General features: G+C 39.7%; 2 protein-coding genes across 2 annotated transcripts in view; one reads left to right on the plus strand and one right to left on the minus strand.

Moving 5' to 3' along the window:
- Positions 1-10,169, plus strand: LOC136269364 (major facilitator superfamily domain-containing protein 10-like). The gene is made up of 13 exons (XM_066064911.1): positions 1-289; positions 342-438; positions 1,068-1,171; positions 1,532-1,690; positions 1,994-2,194; positions 2,467-2,563; positions 3,422-3,533; positions 5,719-5,774; positions 6,082-6,134; positions 6,199-6,289; positions 7,691-7,738; positions 7,821-7,910; positions 9,945-10,169. Exons 1-13 carry the CDS (start codon positions 95-97, stop codon positions 10,049-10,051), a joined length of 1,410 nt encoding a protein of 469 aa, XP_065920983.1. The 5' UTR covers positions 1-94; the 3' UTR covers positions 10,052-10,169.
- The window catches only part of LOC136269363 (rho GTPase-activating protein 19-like), an 11,135-nt gene continuing 481 nt past the window's right edge, over positions 10,106-20,759 (minus strand). The window contains exons 2-11 of the mRNA XM_066064909.1: positions 20,658-20,744; positions 20,214-20,426; positions 19,609-19,682; positions 19,421-19,546; positions 19,220-19,360; positions 18,056-18,217; positions 14,289-14,393; positions 11,117-11,197; positions 11,009-11,062; positions 10,106-10,326 (exon numbers count right to left, since the gene is read on the minus strand). Coding sequence (XP_065920981.1) covers positions 10,258-10,326; positions 11,009-11,062; positions 11,117-11,197; positions 14,289-14,393; positions 18,056-18,217; positions 19,220-19,360; positions 19,421-19,546; positions 19,609-19,682; positions 20,214-20,426; positions 20,658-20,744 — 1,112 coding nt within the window. The 3' untranslated portion in view covers positions 10,106-10,257. The remainder of the gene's footprint in view (positions 10,327-11,008; positions 11,063-11,116; positions 11,198-14,288; positions 14,394-18,055; positions 18,218-19,219; positions 19,361-19,420; positions 19,547-19,608; positions 19,683-20,213; positions 20,427-20,657; positions 20,745-20,759) is intronic.

Here is a 20,759-nt window from a genome sequence, read left to right on the forward strand (position 1 = left end):
ACGTGCATTTATAACATCGCGTGATAATTGAAGAAGCTTTCTATTTAAAGAGCAGCAAGGTTTAGTGGCATAAACTCGTTAGCAGGTTTCAATCATGAAGCGATCAGGCAGTGATAATAGCTCTAAAGTCGCAACAGACGTGGATGAAAAAGAGGGGAAAATGTCAAAGAAGTCACGAAACACTCTGTTCATCTTGTTCTTTTCGTTGGTACTAGATTTGCTAGGATTTACCGTCATCTTACCACTGATGCCTTCAATCTTGGAGTATTATGGACGGAGTGATGGCCAGGTGAATGCGTTGCTTGTCACGTACTATAGAAATACACCGTCTTCACTTGCAGGACGGACTGTATGGACGTCTACTGGCTGCTGTGGACGGATTTAGGGACTTTATTGGAGCACCTCAAACGCAGAAATTCAACATAGTGCTGTTTGGCGGTAAGGGGATAGCACCATGCCACATACCCATGCGTGCAGTATTTCATATTTAAGCTAGCAATATGAGCCAAAAATTTAGCAGAAAATTTTTTGGCAATATTTAGCTCTTTAAATTGTAATGGGCAAGGCTTGTCAAAACGTACATAGGCACATTTGAACTTTTTGTAAATAGTGTACCAAATTAATTAAATTTGTTTTCTGTCTTGCACAGAATAAACTGATGGTTGAATTTTTTTGAACTGTTGTTATCCGACATATTGTATAACAAAAGCTTGGTGAGTGGTATTTTGCCAAACTAAAAATCCACCAAATTATTTGTCCAATACAAATCTGTATTAGATACTAACAATTTTGTCAAACCTTTTTCTCTCTATCTTGGCAAATTCACCAAAGTTTCCTAGTTTCCTCCCGTGAAACTGTACAGTATAGTACATGTACATTGTTGTGTATCATTTTTGCAATCAAACTTGACTGAGCTGGTGGGAGAATTGTAGGGTTTTCTTCTCAGTTATAGTAAATTTTTACCCACAGCTGACTAAACTTCCATTCACAAGGCTTAGATACATGCTTATTGAGTGGGTTCTGTTTATTACATATCCTTTGTTTATGTGGACTTTCCTTTTGTTAAGGTTTGCTTGGCTCTTTGTTTTCATTTCTACAATTCGTGGCTTCCCCATTGATTGGATCATTGTCAGATGTGTATGGTCGTCGAGCTATCATGATTACCACAATGGTGAGAATTATTATGTAGTGTGTGTGTGTGTGTGTGTGTGTGTGTGTGTGCGCGCGCGTGTGTAGTGGATAGAGCACCGTCCTGGTAATTGAAAGTTCAGGTTCAATGCTCGGTGAAGCCCAATTGTTGTGTTCTTGATGAACAAGAAACTTCGCTCACATGAGTTTTTTGGGAATGTGTTGTGAAACTGGGGAGCCAAGAAATTTCCGAAGGTGACTAACCTAGACAGGTTCCACTGTATATGCTAACATTAAGCTTCATCCGGGACCTCCTGCCAAACTCATCGCTAATATTTAACCTGAACATGTAAACAAGTTTGTGTGTGCTTACGTTACATATGATGGTCACATTTTCACACAGGTAGGTGTGGTCATGTCCTATGTATTGTGGGCAGTGTCCTACAGTTTTCCAGTGTTCATCGTGGCCAGGATTGTTGGTGGAATCAGTAAAGGAAATGTCAGTCTGAGTGCTGCAATCGTTACTGATATTACTACTCCTGCACACAGATCAAAAGGAATGGTGGGTATATACCATCTTTGTTTGTTTGTCTGTGTGTGTGCTTCCCTGTCTGTCCTTTGTACATGTGTGTGTGTGTTGTGTCTGTGTTTTGTGTGTATGTATTTGTATCAAGAAGGTAATGGTACTAATGGAAGCTTCAAATGGTATCGATTGATTTTGATTGATATTGGCAGAAGTCTGTGGGGACCTCAGAAGCTGTCCTTTGTTGAGAGGCTCTATGTACAGTGTCCTTAATGTTGGTTCCACTGTGGCAATGTTCTGAATTCTTGTTCATATGAGTAATTTTGTGTGTGTTTTTTCTAGGCTGCCATTGCGATTGCTTTTTGTCTGGGGTTTTTGTTTGGGCCAACTATCGGAGCCATGTTCTCCATTCTGGGCTCCACCAGTGAAGCACAGTCCTATTCCATATTCCAATACCCGGCTCTGTTCTCATTGTGTATGGCCGCAGGTGATGTCCTGCTGATATATGCTCTGCTTCCTGAGACCTTACCCAGTAATCGCAGGGTGAGTAGTGTTGTTGTATGTGTGTACTGCTTTTTTATCATTATAGAAGCTCAAGCATTTATTTTCTATCCAGCCATTTTATCTTTGTGTGCACCAGCAGAGGGGTGGTGCGGGTTACATAATCGGCTTACAGTTTGGAATTTTTGCTTGCGGAATTGTGCAAGTAAAGCATAGGCATGTGTATTCGGGCTATTTAAACTAGTGGATCTTATCTTCATCTTTATAGCATATTTAAACTTGTCTAAATTGTTTAATGGTTGTGTCACATGTAGGCAAAGTCACTGGGTTATGGCGTCAAGTCAGCTCTGCAGTTAATCAATCCAGTGTCATTGTTTAGATTTGATGCAATGAGTAAAATAACTAAGTTAGGTAAGTATTGTATAACACACACACACACACACACACACACACACACACACACACACACTCACACACACACACACACACACACACACACACACACACACACACACACACAGGTCAGAGGAGGTTGGCCACGAACATCTTGTGATCTCGAAGAAAAGTCAATGCTGACACTTGGCAAGTTATAATAACCGGAACCAGAATCAGGAATGGAACGGAACGGTCACTCTGATAACTCCACTATCAAACACACTAGTTGTATGAAGGTAAGTTTTTGGTGAGTTCGAGGCGAGCTAGGGTTGGAGCGAGCGAAATGAGCGTCCTGGCAAAGCCAGGCCAACCCTAGCTTGCCTCGAACTCACCAAAAACTTACCTTGATACTGACAGTAAAAGACATCATTATGCTTAACAGGCAAACCTCGGGTTAGCGTTAGGGTTAGGGTTGGGTTCAGCTTTGGTTTCTTCTTCACCTGGTTTAGTCGTTCCGTTCCATTCCATTCCGATTCCGGTTATTATAACTTGCCCTGACACTTCAGTATTGATATAAAGTTTTCTAATGTGCAAATTAGTATCGATAAACTAGCCCTACTTTCGACCACCCAACATTTTGCCTAGCTAAGAAACAAACACTACATTACGCATACGTCTCATGAGTGTGACAAAGGAATTCATAAAAGCTATGCCCATTTCAAATTTTTATTGTGCAATCACATGTAGTAATGTGTCATAGGAATGATGCATCTATGTCCTCCTGTGATCTCAGGCATGTGGTGACTGTGGTCAAGTACTTTCATATGTGCTTAGCCCCATGCCTGGTGTGTACATGTACAGGTACACATTATCATTTTATCTTGTCATTTGCAGATCGTCAGAACCTGCAAGTGATGGGTGTGGCCTACTTCCTGTACCTGCTACTGTTCTCTGGTCTGGAGTACTCCCTCACATTTCTCTGTCATCAGGTCTTCAACTATACCAGGTAACCCTCAGTATTCTGTCTGTTGTGCTTAGTTTCTTCTAGGGCTGAAGCATTTTTTCCCCTTCATATAGAAATGTTATTCTGCAGTGTTATATAATGTCTTAGGTGGACATAAATATAACAGTGGCCTAGAATGTTTTTGGTTTTTAACTTCGGTTGGCTGTGGGCACGCGCCTGGTTTACTGAAATTGTTTTTGTAAAAGGTGTGTGTGTGTCCGTACGCACCCACATGAGCGAAGTCGTTAAATGGTAAAAAGCAGCCAAGATTCAAGAATTGAAAGCTAAATTAAGTTTGTATTAAACTTCCACACAGCTCTGTGGTGGTTTATTCTTGGCGGTCTGAAATACAGGTATGGCGAATCTTCGTGAATGGTCTTCCCTCTCGGTTTTATAGACATTTAACAACTTCAAAACAACGTTGAAGGCCTCCTAGGCTACCAGAGATAGTGAGTTGAAAGGGGGGCATTACCCGTACTTACGCGAACGAAAATGAAGGGCAGCCTAAAGGGTTTCTCTAAACAATTTGCATGAGAAAGCGCAATAGACACACTATAAAACAGTTGAGAAGAGTAATTTGTGGTGTAAAGTGGTTTGTTATATAGTTACACTTCGTTAGCAGCACATAGCAACGTAATTACAGAATTACTAAATAATTCATGAATTACTATACTAAATATGCTAAATTACAGTATTTACAAATCCAACTATCTACTGCATGGCCGCCTGGTTTTTAGAAGTAGCATAACATCAACTTGTTAATTTTTGTGAGGGATATGTACCCATATTTCCCTCCCTCTCAATATTGGTAAACCATGCTTTGCTTCATCTGAGTAGCAGTGAAATATGTCTCAACAAAGCATTTCTCATCTAATACATAACTTGTGGATCAGATGTATGCATAGTTCCATAGTCAGCTGTTGGCACCCAGTTCTTGTATCAGGTGAACATGATAATCAGGACACTTAGTAATGGTCCCAAAGTATCCTTTAGCATGTAAACTGACCTGGAAAATAAGGACACCTTGATAATCAAGACACTTTTGTGTTTGATCCCAAGGTGTCCCTAATACACAGGTTTCACTGCCAAGCCCGAGTTTCTTACTATTAAATTTTTTATTCCAATATATTTTCTGTTTGTTTGCATTTTGGGGATATTATGTAAACTGAAAAATTTATATCTGATAACATACACATAAACTTTGTCACTTGAAGTCAGTATGAAATATTCTAGTAGTTCCCTTGAGCATCCAAACTATTTTTAGTTTTGATACACGACTGCAACAATGCCAGGCCCAGGAGCCATCGTTTCAATTAATCATGCAAACGTGTGTGTGAAATAGCCTTAGTAACCACTCACTGGTGTTTTGTTGACTTATACAAGGTTTAGCTTTGGGTACAAATCGGATCTGTCATAGTATAAGAAAGGGAAGGCGAGGGTATTAAATACAAAAATTATGACACTAGGCCACCTCCTCCAATCTGTTGCACAACTATTATGATGATGGCATGGAAGAATTATTGAGTGGGAGGAGACGGTACTAGTTGCAGTATGTAGCAGTGTGGTGTGGGGTGGCATGTGTGTAGTATTGTACTCAAGTGTATGTAGTTTATGGGTCGGTCGTGTGTGGGGGTTAGCGTAGTAGTGACATGTGCATCCCACATTTGGGCGGCTTCTCTACATGCACTGTGTAATATTTGTCACCTAGTAATAGCCAATTATTTGCTGACATGCATTTGTCAGTGTACATACACACTGTACAGATTGTGTGAGTATGCACAAGCAAATCCTCCTAGGATGTACCATGCTTCACATATAACAGTGTGGGTACCTGAAGTCCCACACACACTACATACACACGTATACATTGAACGCACGCGCACTACACACATGTACACTACATATGCACACACACACACACACACACACACACACACACACACACACACACACACACACACACACACACACACACACACACACACACACACACGCGCGCACGCACACACACACACACACACGCACACACACACACACACTACTACTACTACTACTACGTATGTACTACATAGTCCAGTTGGTGTTACCATGTAGTACATATAAGTGTTGATAACGGTTCTTCAAGGTTTACTGTGTGTATTGTACACATTCAAATTGTGTGGTGTATTACAATGTGTTTATCTCTCAGCATACAACAAGGGAAGATGTTCCTATTTATTGGAGTAGTGATGACGTTGGTTCAAGGTAAGCTGTGCACTGTGTCATTTTTCTGCTAATTCAAGACACACTAGAACTCAGGGTTAGAAAACTATCCTGGTGGAATACAGGGAAACCTAATTGCTCTCTGGGCCATGAATTCTTGACCTTGTACAGGTGGCTATATTACTAACACAGGTCACTTTGTACGAGACTAAGGAGTTTTTACAATGGCCAGTTTGCAGGTTACCTTATTTTATAATGGCTTGACTGAGCTGCTTCAGTTATTCATGCTCACATGTGATAGGCCTGGTGTACTGTATCTGAGGCACAGTCACTGTCTCATTTTTTCCAGGTGGTTATGTCAGGCGGCGCCCCTCCGGCAGTGAGAAGCAGACAGCTTTGCAGGTGAGAGGATGAAAAGGGATTGAACATAGCAGCAGGTGATTGGTCTGTTTGTTGTTGGTTGCAGGGCATGCTATTGCTGATGCCAGGAATGTTCATTATCGGTCGTGCCTCATCAATCATAATGCTATATGTTGGATTGGTACTGTTTTCATTTGGTAAGTCATAAGATGTTTTATGGGGGCTGTGAATAGTCTCTTTATATATACATACATATGGTTAAGAGACAGGGTTTGTGTTCCCATGAGGTCTGTCTCACCTCTAAAGGAAGATAACCTTAGTAGAAATGTATGAAAAATCCTTTGTATTTGTAATGTTCTCCTTGACAGCAAACACACCACATGTTTGGCAATACTCCTGTTACTGGCCATGTGGTAGAGACCAGGCAGGTCCAAGGCTCACCATACATAATGATGTAGGAGAGGTTTGTCTTTGGACCAGGTCACGGGCTCTGGTCCCTGCTAGTGACCATGACATAGCTAAATATGTAAAAGGACTTGTGAGCAGATCACAAGTGTCCTTTGGATAGGTGGGTGGATATCTCTCCTGGTGGTAGTGAAGATCTCCTGACAATGTGTGTGTTGTATGTGGGTGGGTGGGTGGATTGGTGGGCTTGAGATTAAAAACGTAGGCTATTTAATATACACAGACTACCTATTTTTGGTGAAGTGTTGTTGTTTTGTAGAGGGTCCAGTTGGGACCATAAACATTGTCCTCATTGTGTAGGGATCTTTCTGGTCACTCAGTATGGAGGGTCCTTCACACTCCCACATGATTCAGCATTCTTAACCAACAAACCATTAAGTCATGCATAGTTGTGTGGTAGTGATGTAATAGTGTGTGTAGCCAGTAAGGAAAGGACATGACTGATGATATCAGGAATTAACTAGTACCAAACAGTGTATGTCATACTTGTATATGGAATGTGTCCAGAGGAAGTTGTGATGTTGTCACAAAGCCCATGACATATTAGACATGTTATTGCACAACTAAACAAGGCACCTGATGATTGTCGTTCATTAGAAGTATTCTCATGAAAATGTTAGTGAATGTGTAGTACTTGGAAGACACCTTCATTATTCAACATAGTCCCTCTTGGTACATAAGCTAGCGGGACACTTGGAGTACTCCAAAAGTATACTTGTGAGGCATATGGCTGTAATGTCTTGATATTGACATTGACATGTTAAGTGTTGCTTTGTGGACACACATTGTATGATGACAGCCTCTCCTAATTAAAAGTTTGGTGTTTCAGCATTTAAAATAGTTACCATGCAGCAAATATCAAGCAGTACAAAAATGCTAGTTGGTAAATAAAGACACACTGCTACATGCCCTATCAATGATCCCTGCGGATTCATTTGGCTTTTCTGTTTGTATAGCCTCCACTTTTAGTATGTGCCATTTTACCTCTAAAAGAGGACAATGTATTTGATTTTGTAGTGGTATTTGCTATAGAGAGATGTTAACTGTACATCAGAACTCTGTAGAAAACTTTGTCATGATTATTTGAAAGAGGCACTGGCCCATCTTGTCATCTACTTTGTTTCCTTGCACAGGTGCTGGTACTGTTGTTCCAAGTATGACATCACTAACATCTGAATTTGGTGAGTCACATTTCTCCCAAGTGTTCACCCTAGTAGTGCCATGCTCCCCTCCCCGTGGTAATTGTCATGAACATCTTTACAGGTGAAGGAGATGAGAAAGGAAAGGTCATGGGAATATTCCGATCACTTGGAGCACTAGCCCGAGCACTCGGCCCAACTGTGGCATGTGCAGGTAATGTCTCTGGTGTGAGGAATTACTGGTGTTTCCTTAGGTAGTATAATGTGTGTATATGTGTATGCACAATAGAACATCTACATAATCCAGACACTCAGTTAAGGTCCCAAAGTATCCATAAACTGACCTGACCAGAACACTATAAGTAGAGACAATAGTGACTGGGACCATTAGCAAGTGGCTATATAGTGCACTAATGATCGTGCATTCACTGTCAGTTGCATTCAGTCATACTACGATGATTCACATAAAAATCATCCAATGAAAGGCAAGCAGACACATTTCAAATCCAAAAAAAAATCATCCTACTGGCTATTTTTGTGATATCACGAATTGTAACTGATCTGTAGCCAACTTAGAAGTGAAGTGTGTTATGGGTGTGTACTGTGTGGCTCCATATTTCCAAGTCTGGTTGCTTAGTAACCCAGTATGTGCATGTTTTGTGATTGTTTATACTAAAGGGTAAAAGATTTTAGTATTGGAATGTGTGGGCTTCTATCATCACAATAAAATATAAAACATTTTTATTTTCATATTTTAATTGCACCCATTTGTAGTTTAATGACATTTCACTTTGAATATAGCTCTGTGTGACAACATCTAAACTTTTTAAGTGATACTTAAATGGCTTCAACACATACCAACCAATGAAATCCATTAGACTTGGCACAGGCATTAACATATTGTTGATACTAATAAAGAACCAATCATAAAATTGCAGCATTAATTATAATCTGTTTTTTATTTGTCATTGAAATCTCATTAGTGAATTTAATTGGGATACCGTATACTTACTGGTGATTGAGGGGGGGAAATTAAAACTTGCCTAGTTTGTTCATGTAACAAAATATGTGATTGAAATGTAGTGGGCCTGTAAAAGTTAAATAAATGAATATCATATAGTACTGTACAGTAGGGACCACAAAGGTGTGGGCGTGGCCCATGAAAATATCACCCAAAAACCAATCTCACTTTTCCCTGACTACGATGAGGCAGTATTGGTTAGGTAAAACTTATGCCCAAACAAGCCTTCAGATCAACCTGAAATGCTTTCAACATGTTGCTATGGAATTTTTGTAAAAAAAAAAAAAAAAATAAAATTGAATTTTCTACTGATGGACTGACGCCTTAAGAGTAGTATAACTTGATAACGGCTAAGGCTACAGGTTAGATTTTTTCACTGTTCTACGTCGCTTCAGCCGGACATGTGCCTTTTGGCATACCGCAGTATGTACAATGCATTCTTCATGGACCTCCTTTGTGTTCCATTCATCTTTGCTGACAGCGATAGGTGTTGATTTGGTGGTAGTGTGTGATAGCTTCCCTTCATAATGGAAATCGTCTGTACTTTTCATAGTGGCTACTTTGATTGTAGAGGTGCTTTTCGAATAGTTCTGGATTTGTAATGCTGTGTAACAGGGTGAACATAGCTGACGATGAAGTGTAATGGATATCTCACTTTTCAGACGATAATTGACAGCTGGGGTGTGTGGCACCATTTTTTTTTTCTTTTGATGCAGTACACCAGTCATAATAATTTAATTTTACAAAAAAGTTAACGAACAAGTACATGGAATTTTTGGACTAGAGTAGGGATCAGCACATCGATAAAAAGTACTGAAACAAGCTGGAGTGCACAGTAAAACAATAAGAAGTGTTATATCCCTACTGTGCTCAAGATACCATAATGGAAATGCACAGTAGGGATATAACACTTCTTATTGTTTTACTGTGATTTAATATTGTGCACTACTCCAGCTCATTTCGATACTTTATTGGTGTACTATGGTCCAAAAATTTCTCAGTACAGTATATCCGAGGTATGTAACTTTTGTGTATGTTCACTTTCCATCATATTCGTAATTTTATTTTCATGAATGGTACTGCCTGCAGTGTGTTGGGATGCCTAGATATTCTAATATACTTGACCATTTGCAAAATTCTCAAGTTATGTACCTCAAAAAATACTGTGTATATGGTAAAAGGTTCCAAAACATGACTATTATCAGGGATTTCCCCCCTCCCCTGTAGTTTATTGGCGATACGGAGCTGAGATCTGCTACTCATTTGGAGCCATGTTGATGTTGGTACCACTGTTCATCTTCAGCTTCGTGGAGCGACCTGTTGCTCATAGATAATGACCTCACAATCACCATAGGAACACAATGCTATTGTAATATCTAGTGTATATATCAAGAGAATTATTTGTTGTATTATTTTTGCAATTAAAAATTTATCATCATAAAAAACATGGAATTTTCTTGCTTTGATTAGATCAAGCATGTCTTTAAAAATCACGTTTAATTTTGGCATTGAGGTTTTCTTTTACTTCTTCTCCATGTGTCTACACTGGAGTGACCTTATAAGGAAGATACACGGCCTGCCTGTCTTCCGTCTGCATTAGTGGAGTATCCTGTGAAAATGAGACAGTAAATATAAAAGACGTGCTACCTGACTACTTAGTCCTGATCACTTTTGTCAGAGATGGTACATGCTTTCAAGTTTCACTTAACAATAGTTTTACACACAAGGCTCAATATTACGTACATTAGATATCCAGGTTATACTTCAATTAAGCTAACTTCATAAGAATTATCATGCACATATTCTGCTAACGGAATAATAATGATGCCACATGCCATGGCTGGTGATATTTACTTGGGTTAAATGCAATACTTTCAGTAGTAGATACACTTATGAGCTCCTAGTTAACCATTGGTTTTGAACACTGAGTACAACAAGTACTGGTTGAGTTGCCACACAGATTTTTTTGGAATAAATACCATGGTATTTAACCAATAGTAACTTCGAAAATCTGACTTGTAAATTTAGGTACGAAACTGTATAATATTTAACAACAGTGAACTAAAGAATAGTTGACACAGAAACCTGCCTAGATCACAAACACAGATATAAAATAGGATCACCTTCGGCAACAAATAGTAATGAGGATATGAAGTACACTTTAGCTATGTTTGGGACCTACTTGACACAGTCACTATAATGAGGTGGTCTTATTAATGAGGTGCTTAAATGTAGAAATTTACAACAGAAGAGTAGATACTATAACACAAGGAGTTAGCAAATTTCCTTACTGGGGTAGTAATAGGATCTTGGTCACTTGAGGAAGATTGTATTCTTAGCTTCATCTGTACAGTGACATCATAAGGTAAACATACACACGTACAAGATGTTACACTCACCAGTTCTATAGAATTTTGTGTTCGTAGCCTCTTACGGTAAGGTTCGTGTTCTGTCTCCTCGACTTGTTCAGAGCCAATACCCTGGAATATAACAACACAATGCTACAATGCACAGGTTTTTAATTGCAACATTACACAGACGGCAAATACAAAATTTTCACTTATAAACACATTATTCTAAAAAATTTTACAAACAACAAATCATCACAAAATTAGGAAAATAAAAATACCCCCAAAAAACTTTCATCATACTCAGATTCTGCATATATGTGCAGTGATTTGGGGTAGGACATGTTTTAAATGCTGCTGTCGTAGTTATGTGAGCATGTAATATGAAAGACTGTTCAATCTCCCCATGAATCTCCATTACTTTGAAGGGAACATGGCACTGTGTGATGAATGTTACATACATGACTATAACATTTTGAAATGCATATGTGACCTGCTGAGTGAAAACCAGATGTTTTCACAAAATTATAGCTTGCCATAAAACTGTATTGAAATACAATGGGTAAAAAATTTACGCATGCTTTAATCGTATTGGTATGCACTAAAATTAGGCTCAAATTAGTAAACACTATACATCATTGGACTCGTCTGTTTATGGAGAGTAAGAAAATCTTTTGTTTTTGTGTACGCACAGCAAATGATACGTGAGTTATGGGCATTTGTTTACAATGCAGTAAAAACGACTTCCACCGTCGTCATTTCTTAGTTGGAATGGCCTTCTTGTTTGTCAACATGAAGGAGTATAGAGAAAACACTATACCTTGCTTGATTTCCCAGTTCATGGTGCATAGATTGAGCCTAGTCCTATCTTTGTAGCTTGTTTTAATTGTGAGTTATGTCGATTATCTAAGCGCCTGTAATTTATTTCCCATATTGTTGTCAAGTTTATCACTATTCCTATTGTCTAGTCCTATAACTCCAAGACCATTCATCACAAAAGGCTGAAACTTTGGCTGTCCACTCTTTCGTTACTATGATTACACTGATGCAATACAATAGAATCCAAGGAATGTGTGAAAACGGCCGGTTTCTGCTCAGCGGGTCACATATGCCAGCTTACAATTAAGTTATTGAGTTAGCATTGCCACAGAGTTAGAAAAAGAGATCTTCTGTCTATTAAGAAATCTGAAAAATATACAGTACAGTGGAACCTTTCTTAGCACACTCCTCGAATTTGGGGCAATGCATCCTGTATCTACAATTTCACATTATCAAGTCTATCTTAACCTAGGTCTCCAAATAAAACAAAGAAATTAACCCAAATTTTGATGGTTCTTGTTTTACAAATGCATATGTAACACTTTCACACCTCAGATCAAAGGAGCCGCCCGGGCTGCATACGAAATGTAGCAGGGCTACATACAACTGGGCAGTGATTATATAGACGTTGATGCTAAAATTGATTGTGGGGATTGATTAATACTCACATGATTAGGATGCATGACTTGGATTTCGCCATGAAAACCACTCAGACAGAAAGCTTTCGTTATCCTTGTCATCCTACGAGGTGAAAAGTGTTGGGCTAAGGTGAGAACTAGTGCTATAGCTTATTCACCGATCGTTTCTGCACATTTTCGAATACGGACATGCCCCTATCACAAAGCTACCGTTCTGCACAGAGTAACCACTTTACAAGCAAGCTTACCTATCTAGGCCTCTAGTGAGCTCCGTAATTTTTCTATAAACGATCAATGGCACTGATTAAAACATCAAACTTGCGTAACCGAAATTCTCCGTGATATCTCTAGGATATGTCCGTTCATTGTAACTGAACATAACCAGAACATACTAGTTGTAATTGAAAATTTTAGGTATGCATATGTAATGCATCCAGTGGCTGCAGTCGTATTGGCTTGGGTGACTGATTGCCCTGTACACGCTATCAGTCTGATAAGTGTTACATATTAGCTGTAACATGGGGCATTTGGGATATGTATGCCCTCTGCCCTCGGGCCTGTGGCCCTTGGGTAGTTGGGCATACATATCAGGCAGCCCAAGAGCAGAGGACACACATATCAGGCAAAGCCCTGATGCCAGTGTTACATGTACATGCTATAGCCAAACACTAAAAACCTCAAATGTGACTTTGGCTGGGTATCACCCATGATAGCAGATTTGATTTTTCACAAAGCTACATTAATAAACTATCAAACTTCACAATCAAAACCAGCTAGACTTGAGTGGTCTGCTTTTGCTGGCTGCTTTTCCCAAGCACAGTGGTGATCAGTATGAGCAGTGTGGGGTCCCAATAGAGTTTCGGCCAGCCTGGAGATGGCTCTGTGTGTGGCTGTACAGCTCCGTAGTGTTGAAAAGACCTGTGCTGTAAATGTCCTTTCATTTTAGCCAGTTTTGAGACCCGAATGGCTCATAACTTGGTCTAATTCATCCCTACGCCTTCCTCTTTAATGTTTTCAAACAGTCCTTTGCCCTTCTCTGGCCCCTGCCTCCCACCATCTTTGGAGCTCGCCCGGTAGAGTAAACATTGAGTTAAAAACTACCTAAAATGGTGGGAAACTCAAGTGTTGGCTACTTCTACTGTGGATGCTCTTGAAGGCAAGAAATTGGTGTAAAATGTGTGAAAATTTGGTACATGTAGCTTCTACCATTGGCGAGCTACAACACACTGAATACTTAAAACCGGCATTTCTCGATACTTTTAAATAGACAATAAGACCGGCTTTCCCAGACTGGGTCACACATGACCTGTCTATGTACAGTATAAATCTCAAGCTCTTATTTTATTTGAAACAAATGTGAACGAGTCACTAAATTTCACTCTTAAAGATTCTCTTTATACATGCAGCAACCAAAATGGCTGCAACCTTGGGTAATGGAAGTGTACTAGTGAAGGATAAAACATGACACACAATACATGATTCAAAAACTCTCTAATAGAACACACAATAGCAAGGACATGAAATACCTGCCTATAGATACAAACTGGGACAAATTCACAGCCTCAGTAAGTGTTGGCATTAGATGGGTAGATTACTGTATATGTATATGGCCTTAATAACAAGGTGGTCTTATTAAAGAGGTCACAAAGTATGCCTTAACACTATTTGTGTACCTAATTCACATTGCCATTATATAAATGGACAGACAGTAATCACTTTCACTGAATTCAACAGTAGGGTGGTATAGAGTGGTGGCCATTACTCACCTCATCCATTGGTACTCTGGATGGAGTAGAGTTGGTACTGTTCTTTCTCTTCTTGTTGATTACGAAGGCTTTAGGGGTACCCAAGATGTGATGGTTGTGTTCGAACTAGATGAGAACAACAGTAACAGGAGATATGTTACAGCAACTATAACTTAACATACTTGTAAAATAAAAATAAAAATAGACATGCACACCACGCACGCACATTACACTGTGGCAGCTCTTCTCCACAAATTGGATAACATTGCTAAATGACATGTCAAAATGAAGACATGATATTTACTGATGAACATTATTACTTGGTAAAATCTAGCAAAGCATTTTGGCTGTTGGGATAACTTTTCACAAGATTATCAAATTTAAATATTGTGTAGTGTTTCACAAGTAAATATATGTGCATACAAGCAGGCTTGGGGTGAAGTACATTGGTACTTGTACTTAAGTGCACTTAAGTCCTAAGCAATGTACTTAAGGTACTTGAAGTACAATGAAGTCCTCTCACATGTCAAACATAGAAGCTGACATTGGAATTAATGGTCAAAGTGCAATAAAGACTCGCCCAAGTCCTTCTACTTCTAACATACTATCTACAGTTGGTTTCAGGTTGGTTGACCAAGAAAATCAAATGTGTATAAGTACTCCATACTGTATAGCCAATGAAAGTCAGAAGCCCAGCTAACTGTAGTCTGACAAGTTCATTTTCATAATGTGATAATTTGTGTATTTGGATTTCATGGATGACCAACCTGAAAATATCAAGTTTTCACACCACTGCATAGCAAAAAATTAATGGTGTTCATTCTTTGAAAACGTTCCTTATCATTCCAGCACAGTTGATGTTTGTAGAAACTACACACATGCACAATCATGAGATTTTGAACACTAAGTGGTAACAGTAGTTTAAACATAATTTCTCTTTAAATTTGTACTTGTACTTTAAATACTATCAAAAGTACTTGCATTGTATTTAAGTACATACCCTTGAAAATCACCTACTTAAATACTTTTCAATGTACTTCGCCCCATGCCTGCATACAACTCATGGCTTCTTTACACACTAAAATATGGAAACATTTGTTAAATCTCAAGTGTTCTGTTCACATATGACAGCTTGTACCCAAACACTTCACTACATCACTAGTGCATGATTTAAGTGTTATTGTAACATCATCACATGAGCAAGATGATGGTGAGGAAAATCACCAATCAGACCAGTTAATCAGTTGATCAATCATCAGAGACTACAATTTTGTAATCTCAACTAATGAGATTTGATAGTAAATGACCATCTGGTAATAATGTAATCCCATTTCATATGTAGCCATTGGTATTGCTTTGTGGTGGCTATCAACTACACAGTACACACACACAAACACAAACAGAGCTAAAGGATGAAGCTACGAACTATAGGTACTTACAAAACTTGCAGACAAATGTACAAGAATTGTCAGGAGTCTAAATATGTGTACACAAATGAGACTATGGGTGTGATAACAAAACTTCTGTCATCTTGATAATGTTGTAAACCTCGAATATCAGTAAATATATTTAAAGGTGTCCTTATTAGTGATTTCAGGGGTCTAACATGTGCACACAATACGGAGAAGCGTCCTAGCTATCAAGGTGCCCACATTTCAGGATGACCTTTTCAAGATACCCAACTGTTGTACCATATCGGCTTCTCCATGTTGGAGAGAATAAGATTTGTGTATATCTGGATTTATCAGTTTGTGAGAAAGTATTGTCTATCAAAATAAGATGCTTAAGTACAACACTGTTTACCATGCAAGTACCATCCTTTTGGACTGGTCTAGCGGTTTTGTTACAGTAAACATTAAACCACATGATGAAGTGACATATCCCATTGTGTTCGCCCTTTACCCATCTGGAACTAGCACCAAATGAGTTGTCCCAACAAATGATGACATCAGCAATATACCACAGGAAAAGAGTATGACCTAATCCATTTAATGTATATTCCAGTAACACTAACAGTAACACTAACTTCCTTTAGCCACTGGGTAAACTGACTTGTACTCACAACCAAAAAGGAAAAAAACAGAAATTTCAGGAAGTGAATGTATTATAAAAGAATAATATTTGGGGGAAGACTTTGTAGTGCTGGGAAAGTTTATTACACACTACCTTCTAACCTGGGTACAGCATGGCTGCTCAAAATGTGCAATTCATGCTGAATGGGCCTAACTTGACATGGGATGGCATGAGGTGGGCTGGCCCGGGGCTAGGATAGGCCAGCTCAGGCCAGTCCACAGTAAGCATTGTAGTGTTTTCTGTTGGCCACACAGCGAGCACTCAAAGTATTCTACAACACAGTCTCAACATACTGCAAGACACACCATGCTTCCAGTAGACCCCAACCATTTTGCTCTACTGACATTGCATAAGAGGCACCCACTGGCTATTGGAATACAACTCAAGTCTTCGCTTTGTGTAGTACCGTACGGAGGGAAACTTTGGAGGGGAAAATTTTTGGCGAATCAAGCAAAATATCACTATTGGCGAAATAAAATTAGGCGAATTGTTAGCAAAGTGCACGCCCTATTTAATTAATTAGATTACTAATCGCTGTGCCTGGACCTGAAGCGAGAACTTGCAGAGTGCCACACCTCTCAGCGGTTTGGCGCCTGGAGTCAGCTACCAACTAAAAGGTAATACCATATAGACAGTAGATCTACACCCTCTGGAATAGTGAATATCGTACTTAATATGGTAGGACTCACGAGGAGGACTCACTACTTGTCATGCCTGTTTCAAGGTGAAGTTTAAGGATACCACGTGTACAGTAACTATAGCTACCTAGTGAGGTAGTCGAGGCAGGCTTGGCTTCATGCCTGGCCCACTATCTCTTGGTCGAGTAGAAAATTGATTAGTTTGATGCTTGATTTGTTATTTTCTTCACCACCAAAATATTTGGATGGGGAAAATTTGGCGAATTCATGGTCATTTGCCAAATTTTAACGGCGCCAAAGTTTAACTCCATACGGTAGTTGTTTGACAAATATGACACTCGTTTAACTTGTTCCATAAAAAAAGTGCTAGATTCTTGATACAAAATATGTAATAGGCTTGCCTATCTGATTTATATGTGACCAGCTGAGTGCAAACCTGACTAGTTTGCAATTTTTCCGACCTTCATTTTATAGCTAGAGGGAAAACCAATGGGCCATTAGAGTTATTTTTACTCAAGGTGTTTCAGTAGCATTTATTAATTATGCAAACTAGTTGGTATGTATTTGGACACAACATGCTACACTATGTAGCAAAGTTCCAGCAGCTGTACAAAACACAGCCACCTTTGCCCAGTGCACCAATACTAGTGCATTACTCAGTTGCTAGGAGTCAGATCCTCCTTGGGCAGCAAGACTAGGAGATGTGTCATGTACAAAAGAGGCTGTGGAAACCAAGTCCCACAACTACTTCGCTAACCAAAACAAGGATGGTTGGGCAACTGTTTCCTCAGTTGATGCCAGGCCACTAGGTCACCATTACACAGTTGGGTAGATGGGAGCAACATGTTTTCTTGCTCAAAGAAACAACATTTACTGGGCATAATCGAGCATTGAACTTGCACGGAACCTTGAGATAGAGCAGCCAAACGCTACTACCAACACACACACACACACACACACACAGACACACAGACACACACACACACAGACACACACTATGCATACATACCAACAGTATTTTTAGTATTTTAGGAATTAAAATACATAGCATTAAGGCTTGTACATTGTGCTACTTACCCTTTTTAGTAGATGATGTTTTCGAGATCCTTCTGGCATTTTCTGGATGACTTCATAGAGCAGTGCCATTTCTCGGATCATACGATCCCGGCCCTGAATGTGGAAATCTTGTGATCTTGTTTGCTGACAGTATGTACCCGGGATGTCTATGGCAGCATCAAGCTACACACAAGGACAACAAAAGTAAATCAAAAATGAGGTGGTACCTAGGTGGTACCTATGTATGCAATACACAATATAATATTAGAGCACAGCAAAAGGGGATAATAACAATGTACATGAAACATAGTATATGTGCAATATTTGGACCTCTAAAATCAGGGTGCTAAGGCAGTAAAGGGATTGGGAATAGGTTCACAAGAATTATGTGTATTAACTGGGGAAGTATTAACTGGGGAAGTATTAACTGGGGAAGTATTAACTGGGGAAGCAAACACCAACTGTCCATGTTTTACACAGCGGGTGAAGGTTCAGGTGGGACTTTGGGTGTTCATCTATGGGACATGGTACAGCCTCCTGTAGGTCACTAGTCCTGCCCCAGGAGGATAGCACCCGAGTAGCGCATAGTTGTCCCAGTGCTGGTTCACCGGATAGACGTGGCTGTGCTAGCATGGCAGCTGAAGGCTTTGCTTTCTTTTTGCTTGTGTGCGTGTGTGTGTGTGCGTGCGCGTACGTGCATGTTGGGTGTATGGATGATACCTCAGATTGTTCTGTATGGAGAGATGAAGAAAAAGAGATCTGCTCAGGGACCCAAAAAGCATTGGAGGGACCTTGTTTCTATTGACTTACAAAATCTTAATTTAAGTGACAGCTGGCAGGAACTCTGTTTGGACAGGGACACGTGGTATAAGCGTTGTCAAGAAGGGATATCTCAGCTGTGCCCTATTGAAGAGAACTTGTGTGCTGCCAACAACCAGCCTTTGGGTGGAACATTTACTTGTCTTCGTGGAAGAACCCTTAGAAGAGCTGGAGATCAGACAAGACATCAAAAGTTCTGCAAAATTGCACATTCCAAAAGCCTACTATAGGCTTCGTTATCACAATGTTAGGTTAGTTGTGGACAACTTGAGGTGTGTGTGTTTGTGTGTGCGTGCGTGTGTGTGTGTGTGTGTGCGTGCGTGCATATGTGATATAAGCACATACTGGGATAGGGGAGAGACTTACCTCTCCACCTCGTTTCCTTTTCAGGTACCGCCTTGCTGGCAGTTGGACATGTGCAGGAACATCAAACAAGTCAATGTGATTCTCAATCATCATTTCAACCAGTGACACCATCATGTTCAGCTCATTACCACTGATAATGTCCTGAAATAAACATGGGACAAATTAAGTTGTGTACACTACACAACACACTAAACTACGCACGTGTATTGATCCCGTTGGTGGCCATATTAGGCCTGGCGCAAACACCACTGCCAAAGCATGAGAATCCATCTTACTAAGTGGGTCACTTGAGACAGCCCGCAACATACCCAGCAAATGCTGCAGTACCTAAACCACGATTGAACACACAAACAATAAGCTAGCAAAACAAATACTGCTATGCAACTTACCAGCCGATGCAGAACAGGCAACATTAACACCAGCAACTGCAGACACTTGAGCTGCACTGAGGAATCCTGAAGACCTAAAACCACAAATACAGAACATTTAATACTGGCTTCAAACACCCCCAAATCTGAGTCACACACATGTAAAGAAAGTTTTCCTACTTGGTACCTTCTCACACACAACCCATATGCATGCACAGACACTCTTAAGTGTTAACATGCCACATCATAAGACTTCTGGTCATGTCACCACAGCGTGAAAGTTTTCTATGCTGTTTCCTCCTTGAAGCCCCAGCTTGCATGACTACAGCCCACGTTTTAGTTTTTGGTTGAGGCATGTGAACTAAGTGTGATACTCAACTAATTGGTTCTCTAGAAACCTACTGTAGTTATACAAGAGATTTCATCATCTAAAGTTACAGTAAATCAATTAATCAACAAAACACATTCTTTGGCAACAGATGGCAAAACAGCTGAAATTTCAGATGAGTACCAACCCACTGACTGATCTTACTGAATAATCCATGCATATATTGAAAATTAAACACATCAATGAAAATCAACACACTCATAGTGTTTACATAACAGGATACACTAATCAAATATACCTGCTACTTGTAGGTAAGCATCTAAGTGTCTGGTAAGCAACAGTGGCTCTTGTAATTCTGAAAAATATTGCTTCAGGACGGAAGCCAGATCGTGAGGATGTAGAAGGCTGTCCTGAAGCACCTCAGGGAGTCTTCCCTTGGACAGCTCTTCTACCAGCTGGCTGACACGTAATTTGTTACCTGGCTTTCTGAACACTCCCTCCACAGAAGTGTCTACAAGAAAGGAGCAATTCAAGATAATTGTGGTGGATTTGTAATTAGCAAGTGGGAAGAGACAATTATTTTGATAAGTGACAAATACATTATTGATGATTTATGCAAATAAGAGAGCTATAGTGTACTTTATCTTACTTGCTGATATGATGTACTGGGCCAATTTGTTTTAATTGTGGTTTACATGAGGCCCACCCAACATCTGCTCACTACAACAAACACATTACTCACATTTTGACATATGTTCTATTAGTTGTAGTATGACAAGTGAATTATCCTTTTGTAAGTTTGATCCAAATATCAGCGGCACAGGTCCATCTAACAAAACACGAG

Source organism: Dysidea avara, chromosome 10 (genome assembly GCF_963678975.1).
Source record: "Dysidea avara chromosome 10, odDysAvar1.4, whole genome shotgun sequence".
NCBI lineage: Eukaryota > Metazoa > Porifera > Demospongiae > Dictyoceratida > Dysideidae > Dysidea > Dysidea avara.

Bases quoted from the DNA above. Each gene is read 5' to 3' on its own strand.
- LOC136269364 (XM_066064911.1), top strand. From the start codon at position 95: ATGAAGCGATCAGGCAGTGATAATAGCTCTAAAGTCGCAACAGACGTG. The intron at 290-341 runs GTGAATGCGTTG...CTTCACTTGCAG, and splicing joins ATGGACGGAGTGATGGCCAG to GACGGACTGTATGGACGTCT. The intron at 2,564-3,421 runs GTAAGTATTGTA...TGTCATTTGCAG, and splicing joins GAGTAAAATAACTAAGTTAG to ATCGTCAGAACCTGCAAGTG.